At 40.0% G+C, this 26,697-nt stretch overlaps 1 protein-coding gene across 9 annotated transcripts in view; it reads right to left on the bottom strand.

Annotated features, from left to right (window-relative positions):
• PDE7B (phosphodiesterase 7B) overlaps positions 1 to 26,697 on the bottom strand; it is a 264,944-nt gene that overhangs the window by 34,333 nt on the left and 203,914 nt on the right. For all 9 annotated transcript variants that reach the window (XM_075924236.1, XM_014573966.3, XM_075924239.1 and 6 more), the window contains 3 exons: positions 22,434 to 22,517; positions 3,099 to 3,250; positions 1,374 to 1,437 (listed from right to left, as the gene is read on the bottom strand). In XM_075924236.1, coding sequence (XP_075780351.1) covers positions 1,374 to 1,437; positions 3,099 to 3,250; positions 22,434 to 22,517 — 300 coding nt within the window. The remainder of the gene's footprint in view (positions 1 to 1,373; positions 1,438 to 3,098; positions 3,251 to 22,433; positions 22,518 to 26,697) is intronic.

The raw sequence follows: 26,697 nt of genomic DNA, 5'->3' as shown, positions 1-26,697 counted from the left end.
AGTTGAACTTTTTAATTTAATCAATGATTGTGCAAACATGAAAAATCCATGCATCCAATTCAGCACACGGCTGTAATTGGATCTGACTACAATGATGCAGTCTTATGCAATAGAAAATGCATTTCAACCTAGCAAGGACTTAGTTTTCCCTTAAATTCACACTAACTTCATTAAAAGTTCAGCACAGGTAATAGTGGCAAATTGAACCCTAAATTGGTATTCGTATTGACAAGCTATTTAGGAAGAGTATGTGTAACTTTATAATAACCCATGTTCACGGAACTGAAAGAAAATTTAAATTATATAAAAGTACAATAATGTAAGGAAAGGTTTAAAGGGAGTCCTTTCTCTCTGTATGTGATTCAAGGTTGAAGGATAATGAACATATGAAGAGGAAACAGATTATAGGTAAAAGTACAGAAAGACATTTCCTTGATTCTTCAGCTATTGTGCTATACAATGGAAGCACAGGAATATAATTAACCAGTGGAATTACATTTTTGCTTTCTTTGTCATTTGCAGACTGTTCCTCATAATTTCTACAGTACTGCCAATCAGAGAGCTAATAAGTAATCCTCTAAATCAGTGGACCCCAACCTTTTCCACACTTTGTCTTTGCCTTTAATGCCAGTCTACCTGGGATCTAATAGGGAAATTCCTCTCATTTAGCCATGTGGAAGGGATAGGGTGGTCCTCACCCATGGGGTCTGAATGCCTCTTCTACTCTTAACTGATCCATGTTAGTTCATTGCCTAGATTCATGTGTGTAGAATCAAATATAGACCTTAGCGCGCACACATTTTATGGACAATTCATAATTATGGCATTATTGAACGAGAGAAGAATTAATATCCTATCCTGACAGATAATATATGTAAAGCATAATTCAGACAAAAACATGTCATAGTAATAAAAATTTGTTTCTGATGGAGTCTGGACTTAAAAAAATCAGTGCAGGATGATCCCAGTGTAGGTGGGGGGTGGTACAGGGTCAGTGCACATTGTAATGAGATGAAATAAGCCACAGATTTTTAAGAACTTGTGGATTTTACATGGTGGCGGGTACCATTTAAATGTTAGTAATTATCATTTTACAATACATAAATAAAAGGTGGCCATGACAAATATAAAGAAATTAAATGTATAGATACAGGATACATGTAAACATAACACAATTGTGTGAATGTCCTGAAAATATTCAATGATGTGAACTTGTAAGGAGCTGAACTCCCTACAAGTCCCATTTAAATGTTTGAACAGGGAAAGTCTAGCAAAATAATTATGAATTCCTGGAGTAACTGAGAGGGGTCATATGACAAAAAAAAAAAAAGTTTTGTTTTTGTTGTTGTTTGTTTTTACTTTTTATGACTTACCATTTGTCAAACGGTCAAACAAGAAAATGTCAAAATCCCACATTCCCACTTTGGATAGCATGTGCTGAAAATGAAAAGTAAAATAACTGTTATGTCAGGCTGTGAAGCAGATTTAAATAATTATTACTGTACATTAAGTAATCATAGGAATAGTTGTTACAGCTTCAAAATTATCCTCATGAGAGCGATACAGATGCTTTTGAAATTGGATTAAAATAACAATGTCTCTGCCTTCAAGAGCCAAGTTTTATTCCACTGGGTGAGAAACCCTCTTGCTCTTTTATTTGACAAGACAGTAAATGAGACCCTGTAAAATATATTCAAAATGAAGTAAAAAGAACATGTGAAAAATAAAAGAAAATATTTTGCCAAATGCTTGGTCACTGTACAGCTTTTTGCATCTTTCCCTTATTGCCCCAAACTAGCTCTGTATTTTTCAAAATAGGTTGTACAATGTGAGTTCTCTTGGAGGCTAGATTCTTGCATTTTATCTTAGTGCCTGTGAAGAAATGTGACCTCTTAAAAATGTAGCTGTACTATTTGGACCAGGAATAACCTTTCCTTTCATGCTGCAGCTAGTATGAAGTGTATGCAGTCAGAGAGGAGTCTCAGTGACACCCCAGCATTGACAGCAGTACACAAAAGGTAGGTGAGGGGGTCTCAAACTTCATTGCACTGACTCCCCGCTTCTGACAACAACTTACTACAATACCCCAAAAGAGGAGACTGAAGACTGAGCCTGTCCAAGCCTAGGCAACCAGGCAGGGAGGAGGGGAGGAAACGAAGCTAAGCTGAAGTGCAAAGGCTTCAGCCCCAGGTGGGGGGACTGTAACCTGAGTCCCACCAGCTGAAACCATGGGTTTTTGGCCCCAGGTAGTAGGGCTTAGGCTGCAGCCCTGGAGAATGTCTTGGACTTCAGCTTTGGTCTGGGGTCCTAGCAAATCTAACATCATTCCTGATGACGCCATTAAAATGGGATCACAACCCACTTTGGGGTCTTGACCCACAGTTTGAGAACCATTGGACTAGGTGTATTCAGGATTCAGAATCTGGATTAATTTATATGGCGAATTCTATGTTGTCATGTTATTCCTTCAGCACTTAACACAGTCCAAGTTCCCAAATGGAGGCTTCAATTTGATACCCTTTCTTGCACTGAGTAATGCTTACACATATGACTAATGAACTGGCATCAACAGAACTAATCATAGGATAAAACGCTACTCAGTGTGAGTAAGAGTTGAAGAATCAGGTAATTATATTGCCTACTATGAGTTCCTTTGTAGTTCCAATTAGCATTCTTCACTTTCTAGCCTAAACTGTGTTAACTATGGATTGTTAAATAGTTTCTGCACAGATGGCTGCATTTCCTTGGATGAAATAAATCCTACGTAAAGTTTTATATCAGCTTACATTTATAACTAACTTAGGGATACTTCAGGCATACAATGTATGTTCATCACTTAATAATTCCAGATTGTAGTTTGTTTTGGTTAAGTTTGAAACTTTGGCATCAGGTCTAGAAATTTTTTGGCACTCTAATATTCATTCCTTAATGCTATGAGCATAAGACCCATGGCAGAAAGTACAGTACATGTGTTTGGGGGGGCAATATTAGAGTGCGTAATTATAGCCATTTCATCTACCCATTTGTTTTTCAGAAGAACAAGTTATAAAATGATGTTCTTCAGCAAGATATTTCCAAGTATTGAGGATGTTTCTTACCCTTGCTTGTCCAAGGTAGTCTTCATCCAGTAAGTACAGAGAAGCTTGTGGTACAATTCCACGCAGTAGCCTGGATGCATGGAAATATCTCTGAAAGCTTAACAGTCTTTTCACTTTTTTCTTGGTGCCAATTTCCCCTGAATGTGTTGTATCTGTGAAAAGTTGTAAGTACAAAAATCATCATGCTGGAGCTCAAGGACAATTTTCTCCATTGTTTAAAAAGAAAATGTTGAAAATTTCATAATGTTGTAAGTCTTCTCTTGGACTCACAAGAAAACAGTACTCTTACAGTGACATTCTTTGTTGATCAGATGCAGCAATAAAATATCTCTCTTAAGAGTGTGCATGCACAAGCTATACTTTAGAAATAACGGGGTGTAGGTGTATTACCTTCCCAACTTTTTTAACGCTGTGAGGTAAACCTCAGGAAATCAGTGATGATGACATTCCTAGCTTTAGTTGATGATTCATGCTTCTAAATCCCTTTGGATTACAATGAAATTATACTTTGCAATTTGGAAATGTGACAGTCTGAAACTCTGGTCTACTTGATCTCTTTCTTAACAGAACTGAAACCAGAATGTGTTGTATTCAGAAATCAAAAGATCTCCATGTTAAGTTTCAGCTGGAGCACCTGTTTGTTGTTCTTCCCTCCCTGCTATTCCCACATTTGCTGGGAAACCTTTTGCACCCAGTTTGGGGTCTAATGTTAGATCAGCCTAATAATGACCTCTTCAATGAGAGAGGCCAGGTGGTGAGATAATATCTTTTATTGGCTCAACTTCTGTTGGTGAAAGAGACAAGCTTTTAAGCAGAGACAGAGCTCTGTGGAGCTCAAGAGTTTGTCTTTTTCATAAACAGAAATTGGCTCAATAAAAAAATATTAACTCATCCACCTTGCATCTTTCATATCCTAGGATGAACATGGCTACAAGACTATCCTCTTTAATGACATCTTCCTCGGATTTTATGTGATATTGTGTGTGGTTTTCCAAAAATTAAATTCTTCTCTTTCCCTCGTGGGTAGCGTATGAGCATGAACAGTACTCTTCAATGGTAAATAGTAAGTGAACCAGAGCCATTAGCCTCCATGCCATCCCCATAGTAAGATGTGTGACCCTAACATGTCCATTGTGAATCATAAGTAGAGTTCAGTTGTTATGATCTGTAACAAGATCGCATGCTCTTCACTATATGCACCCAGAAGCTGGTGCTTATGAAAATTCAGCATTACTTCTTAATGAGTTCCCAGGCTATGATGGTGATATTTTTGTGTATAACCTTTGTAATACAATATGTTGGAGATCACTACAATGATACATTACCAGAAGAAGCACAGTTTCATTAGCAACCTAAAGCCCATGTATGGGACTTTTCAGAGCACAAAATCTAGTGCATGACCCATTTTTGCTGAAAAAGTTAAAATTGGCTGCCTACTCTGTCAAATTGTTTGGTGTTTCCCAATAACCAATCCCTGGGCAATGATGCTAAATTAAAGTTAAATTAAGAATAGAAAAAATTGAACTGATGTCAGGGAACATATAAAAGGAGGTATACCTTGTTCAGGTTGTGCAGCAGCTCTCTATTGACTACCAGAATGATTTTGTGTCTCTAGAATTTCATGTATGGATACATTTAAAAAGAAAAGTGAAATTGTTTTCATAAGGGAGAGACCGTTGTTTGGCATTTATTTGACCCTATTGTTAGGAGTAACAGCCAAGTTTTCTATTAGAGAAATTAAAGTTCTTTAATTTGTGCATTTAATAGCACTTTGTATTTGTTTAATCAGTTTCAGTGTTTCCCTCTGTAGTCACTATAAGTTGAAAGGCCCCCCCCCCCCCAAAAAATAAGTATAGTAGTTAGAGGTGAGGTTTATTTGTTTTTTTTAAAGATGGGGTTTACAAGGCATTTGCTGAAAACTGAGTGTGCTGTTTAGGGCAAGCCCATCATTATCTGAGTTAAACAGATGCACTGTACATCACTGAATTTTTTATGTAGAGAAGATTTTAGAAGACATGTATGTTCAGGGCATATCTTGCCATATTTTGCTATTTGTGCTGAGCATTAGTTCTACTGTCAAATTCAAATTCGATCTTTTCCATGTTTATGAACATTAAAAACATATAAATTAAACACTTTCTGGCACTTTCTGGAGCGGTCTTTAGATACTAATCTTATAAAGTCTGCATTGGCGCTGCAAAGGAAAGACAAATTTTATAGGTTTGTGTTGGCTTAAATGCCAGGAATGTTGTTAAATTTACATTTTGAGTGTTTCCTGGGTAGAATTTCCTTCTCATGTGATTCAATAGCCACCAAACCTCAGGACTACTGAAGGGCAGAAAATGAGCAAAGAAAAAATATATTTTGCTGAGGGCATTGAGTATGAGTTGCTGAATCCCTAAGTCATACCATTCTGCTGTACAGGGAGTTGTTCCAAAATATGGAATTGCAAAGTCACTGTAGTTTAAGTGCAACTGGAAACCCCAACTTGTCAAAAGAGCAAAAAGTAACAGCATTATTGTAGCAGCAATGATAGTTAACGCTTTTCACTTCGATTCACCAGTATCTGTCCAAATTCTATTGCTCATTTAAAAATTAGTCATTTCACGTTTTTTCTCTTTACTTTTTTAAACACTGCCTGTTGGGGGTATGGTTATTGAAAGCCACAGCAGTTCTTGGGAAAGAGAATAGCATGTGGGAGGAGCTGAAGACTGGTTGTGGATTTCTTTTATATTGTGGTTTTTGATAAGTTGTTGGAGTCCAGAGCTCAGTTTCTAAATACACACACACAAAAAAGGGGGAGAGGAGCTTAATTCCAGGATTTAATTTAGGCTTAAATCCTTCCTCAGTCTCTTCTTCTTTCCATCTCCAATTTCTCTATTCCCATTTTTGCCTAGATTGAGTTACTATCTCAATCTCAGCTCACGTTTACAGGCACAGAAACATCAGTTTGTCCATTAAAGCTAGCAGTTCCAAAACTCCTTTCAACCAGATCTCCGTTTGACCTTTACTTTAAATGCAAGTGATTGTGAAATTGTCACCTTCCTTCCTTTTAATTTTGCTTCAGAAGTCAACTCTATGCCTTGTCAGTCCTGGAATGCCAGAGCAGAGAAACTGATATGGAGAGTGTGAGGGAAGTGGTATCACAGCAGCAATGAGGTTTGATTTGAGAGAGTCCATTATCCTTTGGATTAGCAGTGGCAGCCACAGAAAATAAGGGTAGGTACGTCTGCAATATAGATAAGTATACTAAAGAAAACACATCGGACTGAAGCACTGTGAATCATGAATGCTTTCTTAATATTCAGGACAATTTTATTCACATTCATTGCCACTTGGCAATGTGAGCCACATTATGGCATGTGTAGAACATTTATGGCTTTCAGTAGGAGTTTTAAGGGAACATGGGTGGCAGTTTGCATCCCTGAGAGAATGCCTTTCTGCTCCAGAAGCATATTCTATTACAACGAATTATGAGAAAATGTATCTACAATAATCCATAAATCCTACCTGAATATATTTCCATTTTAATAAGAAGGAATCTATAATTTTTAATCCATGCCATGAGCTGAATTTTCAAACGTGTATTCTTTAACATGGAGTCCAAGGCCTACATTTGCATGCTCATGGATAGGCATGATCTGAGAGAGCCAAGATTTGAACATTTTGGCCTCTTTGGTTTAATCTATGTCAGTTTCATTTACTTTCTTTGGTTCACTTCTAAGCCAAAAAGAAATCTAATGAAACTGAGGGACAAAATGATGCTTAAAACAACATGAAGAGCTACATAGCAAAAGTGAAGGCATTCAGATTTAAGGCTAAAAATCTTGGTTACAGTTCACCAGTTGTGCAAATGACTATGACCTGTCTATGTGCCCCTATAACCAGTCTGAGTTAAGGATGATGGTCTTACATAAGTTAATGAAGGTTATACTGATTATACGATTTTTTTGTTTTCACTTATGGAATTTAACAGGTGCAAAGACTGTGAAATAGATCACATGAGGATTTTAAAACATAAGGGGCTCTTGCTCTCTGTTTGTACTTAGATTAAAATTAGTTATAATTCACAAAGGACTCAGTTCCTAATGTATTTATGCAGGTTTCTTTGCACTGCAACCATATGGTTATGAGCATTAGTTTGTTCTGTGAACAGCTGGCTTGGAAAAAAGGAAAATATTGACATTATGTGGCTGTGAAGGGACATGTAGGTGGGGATTTGGCAAGTATGTGCAGTTTTTGAAATAAAACTGAAATAAAGGTAGGAATGGCTTTTTATACTCATAAAACATATGGGATTTTGTCATGATCTTTATTTAATAATTCTAGCACCTTATGGATATTTTTGTGCTTATCCACAAAAGTGGCACATGTATGACTAGAAAGGGTATGCATCCACATTATATTGAAGTTTTGCCCAGCACTTTAGGTGGGGCATCCTTTTGATGTAGCTGGAACACAATGATCGTGTAAACACACATATTCACTCTGTTTTTTCAGCTCCAAAAAATACAGGCTACGTATGCTAAAGGAGATCGCTTTTAAAGGACAGTGCTAGTAGGTCCTTTATCCATTGTGTTTGGCAACATCCAGGATCGGATTAACTCTTCTGGGGGGCTGGAGCTATTACATTTTATGGGGCCTCCTAACCTCTGGGTCTGGGCAAACTATGTGGGATTCAGAGTGTGGGAGAGGGCTGTGGGTTGAGGCAAGGAATTGGGGTGCAATAAGGGACAAGGGCTCTGCCTGGGGATGTGGGCTCTGGGGTGGGGCTAGGGATGAAGGGTTTGGGGCATAGGAGAGGGCCCAGGGCTGGAGATTTGGGGTGGGGGGTGTACTGGAAGGAGGGCTGACAGACTTGCTGGTCCCCTGGGCCAGGTGTAGAGGAGTGGTTCCACACTCCTGGAAGGGGAGGGAGTTGAGTAGAAGGGGTAGTGCTGGGGTGTGCTTCTCCACACCAGCCCTTCAGCACTGCCCAGGGCTCCCACAGCAATTTAAAGGGCCCAGGGCTCTGACTGTCACTGCTGCTGCAGTAGTGCATCATCTAGGAGCCCCAGGCCTTTTGAATCAGGATTCCTGGCCAATTAGAGCTGTGGCAGTGGAGCCTGCAAGCAAAGGCACCACCAGGATGGATCTCCCTCCCCCAGAGCTCATGGCAATGTATCTTCAGATCAGCCGGAAAGGCAGCAATGCCTTCTCCCTCCAGGTCAGGATCAATAACGGGTAGGGGCTTCAGTGGTTGCAACGCAGGGCCCAGGGAGCCTTGCAAAAAGATCTGCGCTTTTGGTGGCTGAAATCTTTTGTGTCCCTACCTTCTGCCCCTGCTGTAGCTTGGGCCTAAAAAGCCCCTTTCTTAATCTGGCCCTGGCAATATCCTCCATAAATACAAAGCCTGTACATGACTGTACGATACTGGTTGACAGTTGAGTATTGCCTGTACCCCTCTTGTGTTTAATAAGCCATGAGGAATTGATAGTATCCTTCTTCCTCAAAACAAAGTGCCACTAGCAGCACTGAAGAAGAGTGAATAACATAATTCAGCTCTCTCTGTACATACTTTACCATCCACCTCCTATAAACACTTTTATTTCAATGAGATTTTCAGAACTAGGAACTCTATCATCTTTGTGTTTTGTATCGCTGTGGTAGCACATGGGCATGTGTACCCAGCAAGCATATAAAAGGCAATAGGGAAGTGGTATTAACAAAGGGAGAAGGTGGCAGGGCAAGTTAACAACAAAAATGGTTATGTAAATCAACAGTACACAGAGACAAGATTAACTTCCACACCAGACACTGACTTTTCTACATTATTAGTATCACTTTAAAAAAAAAATAGATTTTTTTCTGCATTTAAACAAGTTCCATGAGTTTCCTTTGGTGATATCTTCTTTCTAGCTTGCACAGCATCTGAGTGTATAAGGAGGAGAGATTATTTGCCCCATTTCCTAGGGGAAAATAGTTATTTGAAAATTAATGAACCTAATTGCCTCAGAAAAAAGGTTCCACTCCTTTACCCAAGGATACTGCAGAAAGGTGCCTGTCATCATAAATCACATCTTTGACCTTTGACTCATATACAGCTTTTAAACCTGTCTTCTTGCAGCACTCCCATGGCCATCTGGATGTGTTATGCTTACCCTCTCCTATGCAAAGCAGGGCGAGAGGAGTAGTTGGTAGAGTGGAGAAAATGACTGCGCCTGCAGGAAGCATTTTTGGAGGTATGGTAGGAGAGAGAGAGGTAATATCTGGTGAACTGACACACAACTGGACTTTACAAATTTTGGAGGTAACATCTTGCAATGCTGGACAACATGAAAACTGACAAATACTTTTATGGGTGGACACAGTTAATTTCTCTAGTGTAGATAAGGCCTCCATTAATGCATACCAAAGTTTTAGCTTAGATTTACATGTCCCTACTCCAGTCTTATCTTTTAGTGTAGTGTGCAAAAATGTTCCCCTTTCAAAGTTCTTCTATGAAATAAACAAGAGCATATCTGAAAGTGCTAACAATAGATAAATTGGTGTATATTCTTATTACCTGTGTCCAAGGGCATATCATTGATTTCCCCCCCACACACACTATTTAGGAGACAGCTGTAATTTTTTAAGGATGAGTGAACAGGCTCCATTTAAGTAAGAACTAATCCAAAATTTGATACTAAACTTATTGCAAAGTTTTGGAAAAATGTTCATTTTCTCTCTGCATTGTGGTTTTTTTTTCTTTCTATCTCTGCACTTCTTGGTTCAAGATCAGAGTAGAATTATTTAAGTTCTGAAAAAAAGTTACTTTCCCTGAGTTTCTGGCGTGACAGGAAGCATCAGAAAACATTTTAAGACAATTTGTTATTGCAAAGTTTCCACGCCAGCTTGGCAGACCTCAGACCATTTAGATAAAACATCCCAGTATGACCTTTGATCCTTTTAAGGTCTGCCTGTTGCTATTTTGGGAAACACTCGATTTAGGTTTGGTTTAAAAATACACTGGATTTTTATTCTTACTGTGGTTATCAAACCCAGGGCAAGGTTTCAATTTTACCACTTTGATTAGAGTAATATTTTATAAATCCCAATTAAAGAGATGAATAGTAATTTAACGAAATTGCTCATGCCACCTGCCATAAATATACTATGGTCATAAAATATTAAAGAGGATAACATTACACACTAAATAGGTGCTGTACTGGTATCTTGTAGATTTCAGTATCTTTGGAAATTCACATGAGACTTTTGTGTCTTTTGCATTTAAGTCAGAATCTGGAGCTATCAGTAATGAACTCTGTTTTCATCTATAGACCATACTAACAATTGCAAATAAATTTCAACAACAAAAGTCTTCCAGAGGAGCACATCTCCCAATCCACTTTTAAATGCTTGACATTTTAACTACATACAGTCTTTCTGAAGATACTTTAAAACTTTAGTATAGTGTAACAGTTGTCTTTAGGGCAGAGATTCTCATTTGTGATATGTTTTGTAGTCTGTCTAGCAAAATAAAGCCTACCTTGTTGCGACTATGCCAGTATCAAATAGCGTTCAAATTACTGTATTACAACAGCCAAGTTACAATTGATGAATTAATTACCAGCAAATAATTTATTCAGTACATTTGGCCTCCTCTTTGGCTTGCTGAATGTCCATGCAGAGGTCACAATATCCTGACACTTCTTGAGTAAATTTGACACATGCTTTTGTTTTTTCTATGCAGCTTGATTGTGAACAGATCACTGTCTATGCTCAAAGCTTAAGAGGTGCATATTAGTTGTGATTAGCTGTGTAAGTCAGTCATATATTTGATTGGATGAACACAACTCTTATAATTAAGGGAGAATATGAAGAAATCATCAAGGCTCTGAACTTTGTCCACAAGAGGTAGATAGTGAGCAAATTGGCTGAATTTTAGAAATTTTGTAATGTTTTCTTTTTAGGGGGCCATACATAGGAGCCCTGCATATCCACATATGGTGGAATGGATACCTGTGCAGGACTCTTCTCCCACTCTTACTCCCACTCCCGGTGGGCACGAGGGCAGGCCAGGCACTACACTGCCAACAGGGAAAGGGTGCAACAAACTCTGCTTTAAATCTCATAGTCCCTGGTTTCGTGGTGCCTGCCTCTTTGCTGCACAACCTTGTACCCTCCTCACTCACCTGTGCTCCCACGCCCTCCCCTCCAGAATGTTTGCTGCATGGATGCAGATGCAAGTAAAATCCAGATTGCAGATTTTGGACCAGAAGACAAGTTGAGCCGTGAAGATGCAGATCCACATTTTTGTATCTGTGCAAGGCTCTAGCCATACAGAACAAGATGCCCAAGCTCTCTGTTTTTCAAAAATTAGGGTACTGTACCTTTATTGGCCAGATTCAGAGTTTAACTCATATTGTTTTAATCACAGTCACACAAAGCAACTGTTTGAAAATGAAGGTGCCTACTTGCAAAAAAGATGTTCATCTCCTTGTCTGGCTAATTTAATTGATACTGTGCTAATGTTTTGAGGACAAGTTTTGGAATGCTGTCCTCTTATTGTGCCTAGTGAGGTCTTCTTCCAGATAAAACATTTGTTAAGGGATAATCACTTGAAGCAGCTCAATTTCCAACTGATCAAGTTCCCATGAAATCTTTGATGCTATTGAAAAAACACCAGTACTGGAGCTCGTCAACCCAAAATATATTTTCTCTGGGACATCTGAAATAGGACCACAGAATAGCTATAGCGATTTGATAAAATCCCAAATCCTACACAAGAGTAAGTTGCAAAGGATTTAATGAAGTCACACATCCAAGGAGTCGTCAAAGATTAAATGCAAAATTAAGATACAACTAGGTTGTTTCTCGGGAATTCTGACTTGGCTAACTATCAAAGCCATTGTCAGGCAAAGAGTAGTTGTGAGGTCTTTGATTCAGATGTCTGTATATTATTAGAAGAGGTTATGATGTGTGCTGTTACGCACATTTCCACCAAGTGTTGTATTTTTTCCTATGAAATCTTCACCGCTTCAATCTTGTTTGTAGGGCAAGATATTCAAGATCTGTATTTTAAAAACTGCAATGTGGGCTACAGCTGATTACAGCTTGTGTGACAGGAAATTATTTTCCCCTTCCCCCTTTGAGGAAAAATCCACATACCATATTGCCATAATAATAGCAAACGCAGTTTTCATTTATCACCTTAATGAATCCTCCTCCCTGTTCATTAAGTAATTCAAAAAGTGTTTTCAATATTATCAAAACATCCTTTCCCTTCTTTATCAAGTAACAGGTGGTCAGGAAGGAAACAAACAATTCATTTGGAAACTCCTGTGTTAAAAGGGCATTATCCAGTGATGTAAGCTAGCATTTATGATAAAAAAATTACAACCCTAGATTATGGAATAAACATCTGGATGTTTTTTAATTGCAGCAAAACCTGTCTGGGTTCAGTTTTAAAGGGTCCTCTGCAGTGTTCACAAAACAAAATGGCAGCATTTTGCTAGTGTGCATGTACACACTCACACTTACTTTCTGGGTTTCATTTTCTAAGTTTAAGGAAGTGCTAAAACTAAACAAACAGTATAAATGACTGAAAAATAAACTCTGCTTATTATCTACCTTGCCATTAATAATGTAGGGAAGATAATTTTTTAAATAGGATTCTTTTTAAATGTGTCCATTCCTTTAAAGAAAGTGGAGAAACACAGATATTTATTCAGTGACAGAGCCTATGTCTACACTTCAGAGTGTCCACACTACAAGCATGTTCTGGCACAAGAAAAAGTACAGTAAATCGTAAGAATATGGGGCTTTTTGCTCAAGAGTTATTCCTCTTTCTGTGAGGAATAAGCCTTTTTGCGCAAGAGCTCTTGTGCAAAAAGGTACATGTGGATGGGCAACAGGGATATTTCTTCCACAAGAAACCCCTATGGCTAAAATGGCCATCAGAGCTTTCTTGCGAAAGACAGCGTTTACACTGCCATGGATGCTCTTGCACAAAAACACATGGCAGTGTGGACATGCTCAAGCACAAGAACTTTTGGTCCAAGAACTCTTGCACCAAAAATTTTTGTGCAGTCTGCAGCGTAGACGTAGACTGAGAGAGGAAGAATAGTTGAGCTTTAATAGAAAACAGAACTATCCATGCTAAGACAATATTACAGAATCCTAAATTCTCTTTCATGAATATCAGTCTCTCAGCAAATCCATAGGTGAATTTTAGGTTTCAGAGTTATTCTTGCCACCCACAGCAGAAAGGAACCAAACTGCTTTAGGAAGCTAAGTGTTCTTTCCAGTTGGAGGTGTCTTTGTGCTGATGCGTAAGGCAAGGATTTTTTTTAGTGATGGCGAAAAACCTCAAAAGTTTGGCCCTTTTTTCTCAAAAAGCATTTAGAGAGTGGGATGCTTATCTGAACCTCTTTAAGCTAGACAGTCCAGTAAGGCCATGAAACTTCCTCAAGACTTTTAGCATTTCCTAGTTTCATCTGGGACAGAATTACCACTAGACAGGCCTCTCATGGTATTTCAGCACTTCCATTTCTTGTCACTGCCAAAGGCAACAAAATAAAAAGTTAACCAAGTTTTTTTTTTTAAACTTCAAAATTTTGGAGTTCAGATCACAGAGATCTGGGTGAAGGTTCTCATTGGATTTTATTTTATCTGGACCCTAACCAAAAGCTGTGGAATTTTTCAAAATCCAAACCTGGGGCTGAATCTGAATTTTACAAGTGGACCTTTATATTGCAGGACAAACTAAAACCACAGATCTAAACATCCCCAATCTTTGAGATGGAGATCCAGATCTTGCCAATCCGAGTCCATAATTTATTGTACCAAACCTGACACTTTGCAGTTCTAGATCAACTTTCTTCTGAGGGTCTAAAAGTCCTTTGGAAATATTCAGTAAGCCTTAAAGATTGCCTGTAAGGCAGGTAAGGGAAACCTCCCCAAATGCCTTATCAAAAGCCAGCACTTTACACACAGGCAGACTGAGCTACAGAAAGGTTATTGGATGCCTAATGTCACTCAGTACATCAGTGGCCATGCCAGAGAGAGAAACCAATAGCACTGAATGTCTCTTAAAGGCGGGATGTGGCTTAAATTCACAGATTAAGGTAAGTAAAGCCCTTCTTGTTAGACTAAACATCGTTAACACAATAATGTTAAAATCTCAGGTTGGGGAATGCACAGCACAAAGCAGCTGCTCTCATTTCTGGTGTGCCACCACATAAGTGCTCTTTAGACCTTGCAGATGCTTTCTGACTACTTATCAGTGATGCAAGGAATTTCCTCTTAATTTTTAATTAATACCATCAAGAAATGGACCATATCAGTCACCGACACAGCACATCATGGGATAATGAAATCAATTTAAATCACCACACAAGAGTCACTGGAAGGATCTGGTTCACTGACTGAGCAATTCAGTCAATCAGAAAAGTAAATAATTGCTGCCTTACTACTAAAGTCCTTTATTTCTGAAACCCAAACTATGCTTCTCTAAGGAAAATCAGATTAAGTTAATTTTCACTGCAAATGTGTGTGAATGTCTGAATGCTGACACAATATAAGATTCAGATGATCTACTTTTCTGCAACTGCTTGTTTAGCTTGTGAAAAACAATATGGCTCCTCAATGCCATCATGAAATTATCCAGAGTCAGTTTCAGATACAGGTCTGACCTGCAAAGTTCAGAGAGAAACTTCCTTATAATTTTTTGAGTTTTGGTTTAGCTCTAACGGTAGCCCATTTGTCTTTTCTGCTCTATGGTACGTCAACGCTCCTCCCGTTTATTCTTTTACTTCCATGAAGTTTTGGGGAAAGTTACATTTTTACAGTCAACTCCCACTTTTTTTAGGTCACTTATCTAGCATGAAAAAAGAAAACAACTCTGATATTCTCTCTTGCACTCACTATTCCCATTTTAGGGTATGGTTGAATTATCATTTATGTCAAGGGGAAACTCCTTCCCCAATTCTCTTATTAACCTCCCTGAATAGAGCTGTCCAGACCTCACTGCCTTCAGTTTACATGACTTTTGCAAACAAACTATGGGTTTTGTTCATAGGCCCCCCCACAATAATGTAGCCCATGTTGCCTAGGCTACTCTGTTCTGGAGCCTCCCTCAGTTCAGCTAGCCAGGAGAAGTAGACAGCCTTCTGGTTTCGCTTCTGCAGGATGGGAAAGTAGATGGCCTACTTCACCTCATAAGAACCCTGAAATGAATGTGGGGACTGCAACCCCACCAGCCTCTCCTCACCACCTACACTGAGGGAGAGTGGTCTCATGAAAACCGTGGGTCAGAAATTTTTGCTGCTTACATTAATGCATATAGATTTAGCTGGTGTTATAGGCCCTTGCAAATTGTAGGAGCCCAGTCTAAGACAAGGACCCATACACAGCTATGCTAGAGCACAGGAATAAATTAGATGATGGCATGGGATCACCTGATCAACCACATCATTTAGATAAAAATGTTGTCCTCCACAAATCACCTTTTAAAGCCAAAGGTCACCAGCCCAGCTACAATTCAAGAAAAAGCATAAGGCTAGTATATACATTTGTAAGGGCAGAAACAAGAGGAACACTAAAGCCTTCACTCTACTACATTTGGGTGACAGAAAGAAGATGTATACAGAATCCTGATGGTAGTTGGCCCCCTGGCACCAAACTTCTATCTAATATAGATGGACATGGGAGGAATGTTTAGCCATCATCAAAGCTATTAGCTTAGTTTTGAGTCTTACCCCATAAGATCTATTTTCAGAATCAATGCAGTTTCCTTCTTCAAAAGGATTTTACAACATCTTTACTCATATATTTATTAAGCTAAAGAAGCCAAAAAACACACGGACAACCTTGATGCTAACCCATGCTGACCATGTTGGAAAAGAAATACATCTGAGTAACTGAAACTATAAATATAAAGACAGAATTTAATAATATTGTCTTATGTTAAATAGCAGTGACCTGAAATATTAATTGAAAAAATGTTCAAATCTTTCTTATTTTGAGTTGTCTAGCTAGAAGTTAAGTTCTATTTATTTGATTTTGTAGGAGTTAAATTTTGTAGAAATTATTGTGATGTGCGTCTTTACTGATATGGACAATGTTTACATTAAAGTCTGTTCTGCCTTACTCTCTCATTTAGTGTAAGCACTATTTTAGTTGTAGATATGCTGCCTATTGGTTATACCCAAACAGGCAAGCATTTCATGGTGCCAAAACATTTCAATAGTATTAGTCCTGGCACTTTGTTTATTAGTATCACAAGATTATTCTGTTGACACTGCTTGTTCCCTTTTAAGAAGTTCAATAACCAGTGATCCTGCTGTACTTATAGTGCATCTTAAACATACAGGCCCCATTTAATGAGCATGAGTGAAGCTGAAATAAAGGTTTATGTACATCCCAGTCATAGATGTGCACAGTGAGTGATTTGCACATCAGTGCACTTTCTATGTAACACTAGTGATTAGTGTTTAATGCCGAGATTCAACCTTTGGATAGAAACATTAACAAATTCTCATCAGTCCCTGAGAAGACAACAGTGAATACACAAACATCTGATTATGGTTCCCTCTGTATTTTCAAGAGTGCTTCTCTTTTCCATTCACGGAGGTCAAAGCTTTTTTCAGACTAAAATACATTTACATTTGGGGACTAAAGGGTGTATGCTTGACTCAGGTTAGCTAACCTACATTAACAAACACAGATGCAAATGACAGTAAAGACATGGGAGCTCAAGGAAGCAGCTCAAGTTAAGGCCTATATAGGAACATGCTTATAAACTCAAACTGGAAACTCGAGTTGGAAGCTGAGTTGCCATGTCTTCACTGCTGTTTTAACCCAAGACAGCTCATGGGGGTAGCTAATCAGAGTTAAGAACTCACCTTTGCAGTGTAGACATATCCTAAATAGATTAAAGAGGAACAAGAAAGAAAGAATAATCTTGAAATTTCCATGAGAGAGGACATATGGATTTGTTTTGTTACATTCAGCATCTGAAATGATGCAAAAATGCTGCTCTGTAAACTGGCAGGGATTCTCCTTTGAATTTGAAGATACAACATACAGAAAGACACCTCTTTGAAATTAGCTACGTGCGCTAGTAGGGTCGAGCTGAGCCATCACAACAGTACTTCTGTCTATGGTGACCCCCCTCCTTTGGATCAAGCTGGCTCTTCCTGGATTGGAAGAACTAATCAGCAGGATTCAGTAGGAGAAATCCCTACCCCCTGAAAACTAGAACAGACAAGTTAAAAAATATAGCTTGAAAACATTTTTGTTGGGGGTAGGATGTCAAGAGAGCTTCATGGGAATAACAAATCAACTGAAAACAAAAATTAAATACTCCAGCAAAGTTAAATGTGAACATTTATTTGCTTCTATCGCTACATGAAAGAAAGCTGGGACAAAGGCATTTGCTCAGCAGCTGGTGTTCTTGTAAATTGATTTATAACCAGGGACAGATGAATTGGGTCTGATTAAACAAGTTGCAGCTTAGAATTCTGAGACGTTAGTTTTGGGCTCTTGAACATGCTTTTTTAAAATTGTAAGTACTTCTCCCTCCCTTCCAAGTGCCCTTTTGTACACCCTGATTCTTTGCTCTCTCTCACCTTCTGAGTACTGCAGTTAAGTTTCTAACTCATTCCTACTGCTGGATTCTAATCCCATCTGTTTTCCCCCCCAATACTTCACTTTTCTCCATACCTGATTGAACTGCGTATCTGCTAGACAGCCCATATCTTGGTATTTCAATGGCCTCAGCAGGTCTGATATCCTCTGGGCAAGTTTCTGGATTTCTCATGAACGACGTCTCCCTTGCTTCAGTCAGACACAGCATTCTGAGGCTATGTCTTCACTGCCAGCTTTTGCCAGCAGAGAGTATGCAAATGAAGCGCTATTAGCATTGTCATGCTTCATTTGCATAATCTATTTGAGCCATTTTTGCATGAAAACAAGCAGTGTGGATGTTTCCTTTTTGTGCAAAAAGGAAATGTCCACACTGCTTGTTTTTGTGCCAAAACCCCTTGCGCAAAAATGGCTCGAATAGATAATGCAAATGAAGTGCAGCAAAATGCTAATCCGCACTTCATTTGCCTACTCTCTGCTGGCAAAAGCTGGCTGTATAGACAAAGCTTGATGGACCTCTGACCTCAGCACTACCAGTGGTATACAAGGGTTGGTAGCAGTTAGTCTGGGCCAACACAGATGGCAGCAGAAAACTGATAACGATGATTCCAAAATTAACATCTTTACCAGATTGTAGCAACATTGTTAGCTTCCCTAAGGATCAGAGCTCTGAGTTTCCCCCTCTTCCAGTCCCACTTTTTTTCAGTTCTCCCATTCCCCAGATCCTAGGAGTTCTGGAAAGCAGTTAAGCAAGCAGGGTTTACAAGTTTAGTTTTGATAAATGTTTTTTAATGAAAAATGCAATCAATAGAGGATTAAAACTTTAAGCGGCTATTGGAGATCCAGTCTATTCTGATGAAGGCTGGAAAGAACTATTGTTTCAAAGATAAAATTCCAAAGTCCTACGCTATACAAGAGGTGGCTAAAGAATTGTGAGGGAATGTTTTATCTTAATCATCTTTATACATAGCCTGGATGCAATAACTGGGTCTCTCTCTAAAGGAGAGAAGACAGAAAAAGCCTTTTCATAGTTTGGATAAATGGAGAGAGGTCAAGTAAAAAAGAAAAGGGACTTTTTTTTTAAGCTATGTCCTTCATTGTTTGCAATAGTGCTAGATTAATCACTTTAATAAAAATGAGGGTACAGCCATTTTTTCCACCCATGTTTGTTATAGGCCTGATCTAAAATCCAAGTCAATGGGAAGACTCATTTGGTTTGGGTAGAGGGTTCTAACTATTGGCAAAATGAATGTCACTGTAACATGCTGCTCCATGTGAGTTATGTTTTCCTCTTTGTGCCCAAAGAAAGGCTGAGAGGCTGCTAAAACGTTCAGATAACTGCTGTAATACCCCTATAGGTTGGACTTCCCTGGTCCAGCACCCTCGGGACCTGACTTGTTCTAGATGAGGGATTTTGCCAGACTAGGGGAGGTCATTTTTGGACCTCATAGACTTTAAGGTCAGAAAGGACCATTTTGATCATCTAGTCTGACCCACTGCACCATGCAAGCCACAGAATATATCCCACCAACTGCTAGAATAATCCTTTCACCTATATCTCAGATAATGAAGTCCTTGAAATGATGGTTCAAAGACCCCAAGATGCAGAGAATCCTCCCGCTAGTGACCCGTGCCCCATGCTACAGAGGAAGGCAAAACACCTCCAGGGCCTCTGCCAATCTACTCTGGAGGAAAATTCCTTCCCGACCCCAAATATGGCGATCAGCTGAACCCTGAGCATGTGGGCAAGACTCACGAGCCAGACACCCAGAAAAAAGTTCTCTATAGCAACTCCTATCTTTCCACTATTGGCCTATTTACCACTGATAGTGAAAGGTCAGTTAATTGCCAAGATCATGTTCCTTCATAAACCCATCTAGCTTTATCTTGAAGCCAGATAGGTCTTTTGCCCCCATTACTTCCCTTGGAAGGCTGTTCCAGAACTTCACTCTTCTGATGGTTAGAAACCTTTGCCTAATTTCGAGTCTAAACTTCCTAATAGCCAGTTTATATCCATTTGTTCTTGTGTCCACATTGGTATTGAGCTTAAATAATTCCTCTCCCTCCTTGGCATTTATCCCTCTAATATATTTAAAGAGAGTAATCATATCTCCCCTCAGCCTTCTTTTCGTTAAGGTAAACAAGCCAAGTTCCTTGAGTCTCCTTCCATAAGACAGGTTTTCCATTCCTCGGATCATCCTAGTGGCCCTTCTTTGTACCTGTTCCAGTTTGAATTCATCCTTCTTAAACATGGGAGACCAGAACTGCACACAGTATTCCAAATGAGGTCTCACCAATGCCTTGTATAACGGCACTAACACCTCCTTATCCCTACTGGAAATACCTCGCCTAATGCATCCCAAGACCGTATTAGCCTTTTTCACGGCCATGTCATAATGACGGCTCATAGTCATCCTGTGATCAACCAGGACTCCGAGATCTTTCTCTTCCGTTACTTCCAACTGATGTGTCCCCAGCTTATAACTAAAATTCTTGTTATTAATCCCTAAATGCATAACCTTACACTTCTCACTATTAAATTTCATCCTATTACTATTACTCCAATTTACAAGATCATCCAGATCTTCCTGTATGATATCCCGATCTTTTTCTGAATTGGCAATACCTCCCAACTTTGTGTCATCCGCAAACTTTATTAGCACACTTCCACTTTTAGTGCCGAGGTCAGTAATAAAAAGATTAAATAATAATGGTCCCAGAACTGATCCCTGAGGAACTCCGCTAGTAACCTCTCTCCAGCCTGACAGTTCACCTTTCAGTGTGATTTGCTGTAGTCTCCCCTTTAACCAGTTCCTTATCCACCTCTCAATTTTCATATTGATCCCCATCTTTTCCAATTTGACCAATAATTCCCCATGTGGTACTGTATCAAATGCCTTACTGAAATCGAGGTAGATTAGATCCACTGCATTTCCTTTATCTAAAAAATCTGTTACTTTCTCAAAAAAGGAGATCAGATTGGTTTGGCACGATCTACCTTTTGTAAATCCAGGTTGTAATTTGTCCCAATTGCCATTAACCTCAATGTCCCTAACTACTTTCTCCTTCAAAATTTTTTCCAAGACCTTGCATACTACAGATGTCAAGCTAACAGGCCTGTAGTTACCCGGGTCACTTTTTTTCCCTTTCTTAAAAATAGGAACTATATTAGCAATTCTCCAGTCAAATGGTACAACCCCTGAGTTTAGAGATTCATTAAAAATTTTTGCTAATGGACTTGCAATTTCATGTGCCAGTTCCTTTACCATTCTTGGCTGAAGATTATCTGGGCCCCCCGATTTACTCCCATTAAGATGTTTGAGTTTGGCTTCTACCTCTGATTTGGTAATATCTACCTCCATATCCTTATTCCCATTTGTTATGTTGCCATTATCCCTAAGCTCTTCATTAGCCTCATTAAATACTGAAGCAAAGTATTTGTTTAGATATTGGGCCATGCCTAGATTATCCTTAACCTCCACTCCATCCTCAGTGATTAGCGGTCCCACTTCCTCTTTTTTTGTTTTCTTCCTATTTATATGGCTATAAAGCCTTTTACTATTGGTTTTAATTCCCTTTGCAAGGTCCAACTCAACATAACTTTTAGCCTCTCCCACTTTGTCCCTACATGCTCGAACCTCAATAAGGTAGCTTTCTTTGCTGATCCCTCCCATCTTCCACTTGTTATATGCCTTCTGCTTTTTCTTAATCACCTCCCTGAGATTCTTGCTCCTCCAACTTGGTCTAAAACACCTACCTATACATTTTTTCCTCTTTCTTGGGATACAGGCTTCTGATAGCTTCTGCAACTTTAACTTAAAATAATCACAGGCCTCCTCCACTTTTAGATCCATAAATTCTTTAGTCCAATCCGCTTCCCTAACTAATTTCCTTAATTTATTAAAATTAGCCCTTTTGAAATAAAAAACCCTAGTCTCAGATTTATTTTTGTTTATCCTTCCATTTAGTTTGAACTGAATTATCTCATGATCACTCGAGCCAAGGCTGTCCCCTGCAACCATTTCTTCTACGACGTCCTTGCTACTCACCAAAACCAAATCTAAAATGGCTTCCCCTCTTGTTGGTTCAACAACTACTTGATGAAGGAATTCATCAGCTATCACATCTAGGAAAATCTGAGCCCTATTATTATTACCAGTATTTGTTCTCCAGTCTATATCTGGAAAACCACCCCCCGGCCTGGCTGCTAGCCTTCCCACCGGCTCCCCACCTCCTGCCGGCCCCACTGCCCTGCAGACCCCCCAGGCAGCCATCGCTGCTGGGACTCCCAACCCCATTGGGCAGTCCCGCTGCCATGTATTGGGCAGCCCTGCCATGAGCTCCCTTCAGGTAGCCCATTGCCCTGAATCCCTGCAGAGATCCTTACTGCTGGCCCTCCACCGGCATTCTCTGGTCTGTCAACATCCAAGCCAGACCATGGTGGTTGATGGACCAGAGAATCCCAGTTAAGAGTATTTCAACCTGTACTAATGTATGTATTTATCTGACCAAATATGGACAATGGTCATTTAGCCAAAACATTTCATGCTCAAACATTGGGTGGGAATAATAGTATTATGGCAAGTATTAAGTTAAGAGTATGAGGAAAGCAGGGCATTGAATATGGTGCAATGATCCTTGGGCCATAGGCTTTTCATCTAAATTTAAAAACCAAAAAGTTTAAGTCCATTCCCAGTGGGAATTTAGTTGAGGGAGAGTTGCACTTACTGTTGAGAAGACGGAAGTCTATGTATGGATAGGAACCACGGCGCTCAGAGAGAACCACTGTCTGACCTCTCACCCGTGCATCTCCTGCAAAATAAACCCCCCACAGATATTAGAAGCGGTGTCCACTCTTTCTTATGTAATATTAACTATCCACATTCACAGAATCACAATCCTCTTCCAGGAAAACCATGCTTCAAATACCATTTCATATGGGCTTCCCTGGAGAGCCAGTTAATACAGTACATCTCAACATACAGATATGATGGGGTATAGCAGAAAAGATTTAGCCCTCCAATTGAACAGCTGCTCATCCAGTGAATAGACTCACATTTCTTCAGGAACATAATCGATGCCGAGAGGGTGATCAGCATTGCATGTAATGTAAGCAAGAGCATTCTGCCTTAAAGACCTCGTAGTCTAAACCACAGACACACAAATGCCGTCACCTTTACAAAAATTATTCATCAGCCTCCCAAATACAATGAAACTTGTTTTAAAATCATGATATTAGAACAGTTATTCATTTCATTTCCCTTTGTGTTTTTAAGATGTAGTCAGGTGATGTTTTCAAGATTTTCTTAGCAACAATGAAAGTTAGACGGGTTCATTAAAAAAACAAAAAACAAAAAAAACAACAAGCTGTGATTCTCAAAAAAGCTAGCATGACACCAGGAGAAGAGGAGTTTAGGAAAGAAACTAAATATTAGCAGGTTTGGAATAAGATTGTGAGACTGGGCAACACTGCTCACATTGACAAGTGCCATATTATCTCCTCAAGCTGTACCACTGAAACTAATGAGACATGTTGGAGAGCAAAGTCCCATTAAGGTTGGGGAGAAGTGGCCAAATCAGCCCTAGAATACACAGTAGTGTGGAGAATATAGCTACATTCAGAGCAGTCTCCTTCTGAGTTTTTAATTTTTCTGTGAAGACTCCTGAGATCTCTAAAGAGAATTAGTCTACCTGCTCCTAATGTAACTGTACCAACATCTAACAGCAAATAACCTGTAACAGAGCACTGTGAAACAACAGAAATCCAAAGGACAAAAGTATGAAAACATGGCTTAGGGTTAACGAGCAAAGACGACAACTTCCTAGACCAACAGTGGCAGTAAACTGGTGTTGAATGCCGTTGATTGGCATGAGTCTTTTGGGTGTTGATTGAGCCCAAGAAGTTGATGTCTTTTCCCCTCTCCGTAGCATAACAAGAATTCCAAGTCATGCTGCAACCACTCTTGGTTAGAAAAAGGCACTGGGAAATATCTGAAATCATTATTTTTCAAGGATTATTGATGCTACCTTTAGAGAGGGCAAGTGTTTGATGGCTCATCTAGCTCTAGCTTGAGAATCTGTTACTTAATAAGCATGCCAGATGCCACCGAGCTCCTCTCCATCTCATTTTAGGGAAGGTTTCTGAGAATATGGTAGAAGGCTAACTCCAGCATCAGCTCATTTCCCATTTTTTTTTTTTTTTTTTTTTTTTAATCTTGGATTGAGAAAACACTTATGGGCTTCTCTACCCCAGTTAATTAAGTGTCAGTGCATTCAGAGGAAGGGCTAAAGAATGGTGAGAAGTCTACCGATAAAGCCAGGTATAGTCAGCAGACATGCATCAATATAAAGCATCGTTCCCTGGAGGTAAGCATTGTTTATTGCACATTGCCAGATTGTAGGTGTTTCTTTTTAAATCTTTGTCAGGCCCATCATCAATTCACTGAACCTTTCTACCTGCTGTATTAGTGATCAAATTGTGTGTACTAATGTGTCTGCCTGCTGGAGATTTGGAGCATGCTCCAGCTGGAGGGGACTGGTTTGGTCTCTATGTACAAATTTCATATGCCTGTGCCCTACAGCTCTCTAATCAGGACCGTGATCAAACTTGATTTCTACAAGGAGGAAGATCAGTGATGCTGCAAACGATTTGCTAGCTCTCTGGTGCAAACTTCCAGCAATTTGCCTTCAAGCTTAAAATAAAGCCAAATGGTTGTTCTTCACTTAATACAATTAGTTGTGTTTCATTTCAAACAGCTTTTTGTAGCAAAAAGGAAAACATTTGTGGAAACAGGACAGGACATTTTGACAGCTGCCATTCCAATCACTGCTCTATTTTCAGCGTGTTTCAAGGAGAACCAAATAAGGTGAGGGGAAATACAAAAAGTTGTTTTGCTTTTATTTTTTTCAGGCAGAAGTCATAGCATAGCACACTACCATGTCCAACGTTACACACACATGCCAGCTGCATGTTTGTCAGATCTAAAGGCTGGAGGCAGCTACTGGGCCCTCCAAAGGAGACATTTTCTCAATGAATCTTTTGCCCACTTGGCAGCTTACTTTGTCTCCTTGTAATAGCAATACATTTTAAAAAAAGCTTGTGCTAGGTAATAGGAGTGAATGTGACTTACTATATAATGGTCAGTAAGCGTGAAGACGTTGGCGGTGCTGACGCTTTACAGTTGCTAGAACATCAGCCGCATGACAACCAGAATCTGGCTGCAATTATCGGGTCACAATCCTTTCAAAGTGGGGAAAAGGGGCAAGACAGGAATGCAGTCACTATTACTGAGTGGCTGCTGCAAATGCAGTAAACAAGCAGAAGGAACCTTCCTTTTCCAAAAGCTGCTGTTTGAAATGCTGCAGGACTGAATTTCACCATGTAGGCAATTCACATTAGCAAGGAGAACAGATTGTAGCTATGACACAGTGACAAGGCTGCAGCATGCAACAGCAGCTGGGATCTGCCACAATGCAATTTAGTCTGTTTAATACATGGCTCCATGTAAGATTTTATGGATGACGACAATTCCCAGACTGCTAACAGTGTGGACCTGACTCAGCATTTCTCCAACTGCCATCTAAAGCCATCCAGGCTTTCAAATACCGTTTTATGAAAACTTCAGGTTTCAGATGGCAGCCCATCACTGTAGTATCTTGGCACCTTCTGCAAAGCATAGAAGTCCCTACTGGACTGAGAGGAAGCTCTGGGTCTTCTACCTTTTGAGTTATACAAAGGATTTGGATTGCTGGAAAGGGAGAACAGGGTTTGTTGAAGATTTGAATGTTATCATCATGTTCACAAACATTTCAGTGCATGTTAGTTTCTGCACTGTACCGTGTCTGCTGTCAAGTGGCACTATTCATGAAAGGATCTCGGAGTGCTGTATAAAGGAGGGCAAATATTGTGGTAACCCTACAAGGAGTTCCTGGAACTCTGGACTGGAACCCTGCAACCCAGTCTGAACCCAAAGGGAGCCAGTTACCAGCACTGGCTTTGGGTTGGCTCAGAAAACGAGACCATCTCAAGTGTGGGTTGGATGGGCTCTCATGGCCACCTTTTACCCCTGGGATCAGCCCAGCATTAGCTGCAGGACATGGCACTCCTGCCAGCCCCTGCACTGTGTATGCTGCAGAGAAAGTTCTCTAAAGAGGCACAGTGCAGGAGGCAGTGGGATGGCACTGGCTAAGGTTCCGCAGAAAGGGCTAGGGAGGTCAGGTCAGAAAATAACTCAACCCCCTTGGGCTCAGGTCTGGTTTTGGTCTGGGTCAGGCTTAACACGTAAGGCCAAGCAGAGCTGTGTGATGGAGGGCCTCTATGGGGTCCTACTGCAACATACAGAAACATTTATGTGCATAGAGTTCAGTGCATAACAAATGGGTCAAGCTAGATGGCTGCCTCAGTCTCGCCAACACATCACTACCATCTTTCCTGCACACAGACCATCCGTGTCTTGTTTCACTATAGTTGTTCTTATGCACTGACGTCCTGATGCACACAAGAACTTCCACCGCCAGCATACAACAATAAAGGCTACAAGAGCCCTTGGTTACCATTTCCCAGCATGCGTGGAGTCGGGGCTCTAGTCAGAAGGGACAAGAAATGAACCAGGGAGGCTTCTGCATAGGGTGATCTGGCCAAACAGCTTGCCGGGCCAGGACCGAGTCAGGATGCTCAGCTCCTCAGAGGAAGGGGAGAGCCTGACTCAAAAGCACAGACTCGTTTCCATGTCAGGTCTGGGGTTTGACTTTGGGGAGCTGAGGAGAGAGAAGCCAAACAGCTCAAGCAAGGAGTGTCTGAGTAACACCCCACCTGACAAAGGGAGTCTTTGAATGCTGTGGGATCTAGTGCATTGGTCAGGTAGTTCCAGCCCTGTAGAGATCAGTGTCCAGAGCGGCAGAGATCTAATCCAGAATGGGCTATCTGGAGCCAGCCAAGGCCTCCACAGAACTCCAGACCAAGAAGCCTAAGAGGATCCTGCCTCAGCCAGGC

Source organism: Pelodiscus sinensis, chromosome 3, assembly GCF_049634645.1.
Source record: "Pelodiscus sinensis isolate JC-2024 chromosome 3, ASM4963464v1, whole genome shotgun sequence".
Classification (NCBI taxonomy): Eukaryota; Metazoa; Chordata; order Testudines; family Trionychidae; genus Pelodiscus; species Pelodiscus sinensis.
The sequence above is the reverse complement of the archived record's forward strand: the minus strand, read 5'-3'. Positions and strand labels throughout refer to the sequence as shown.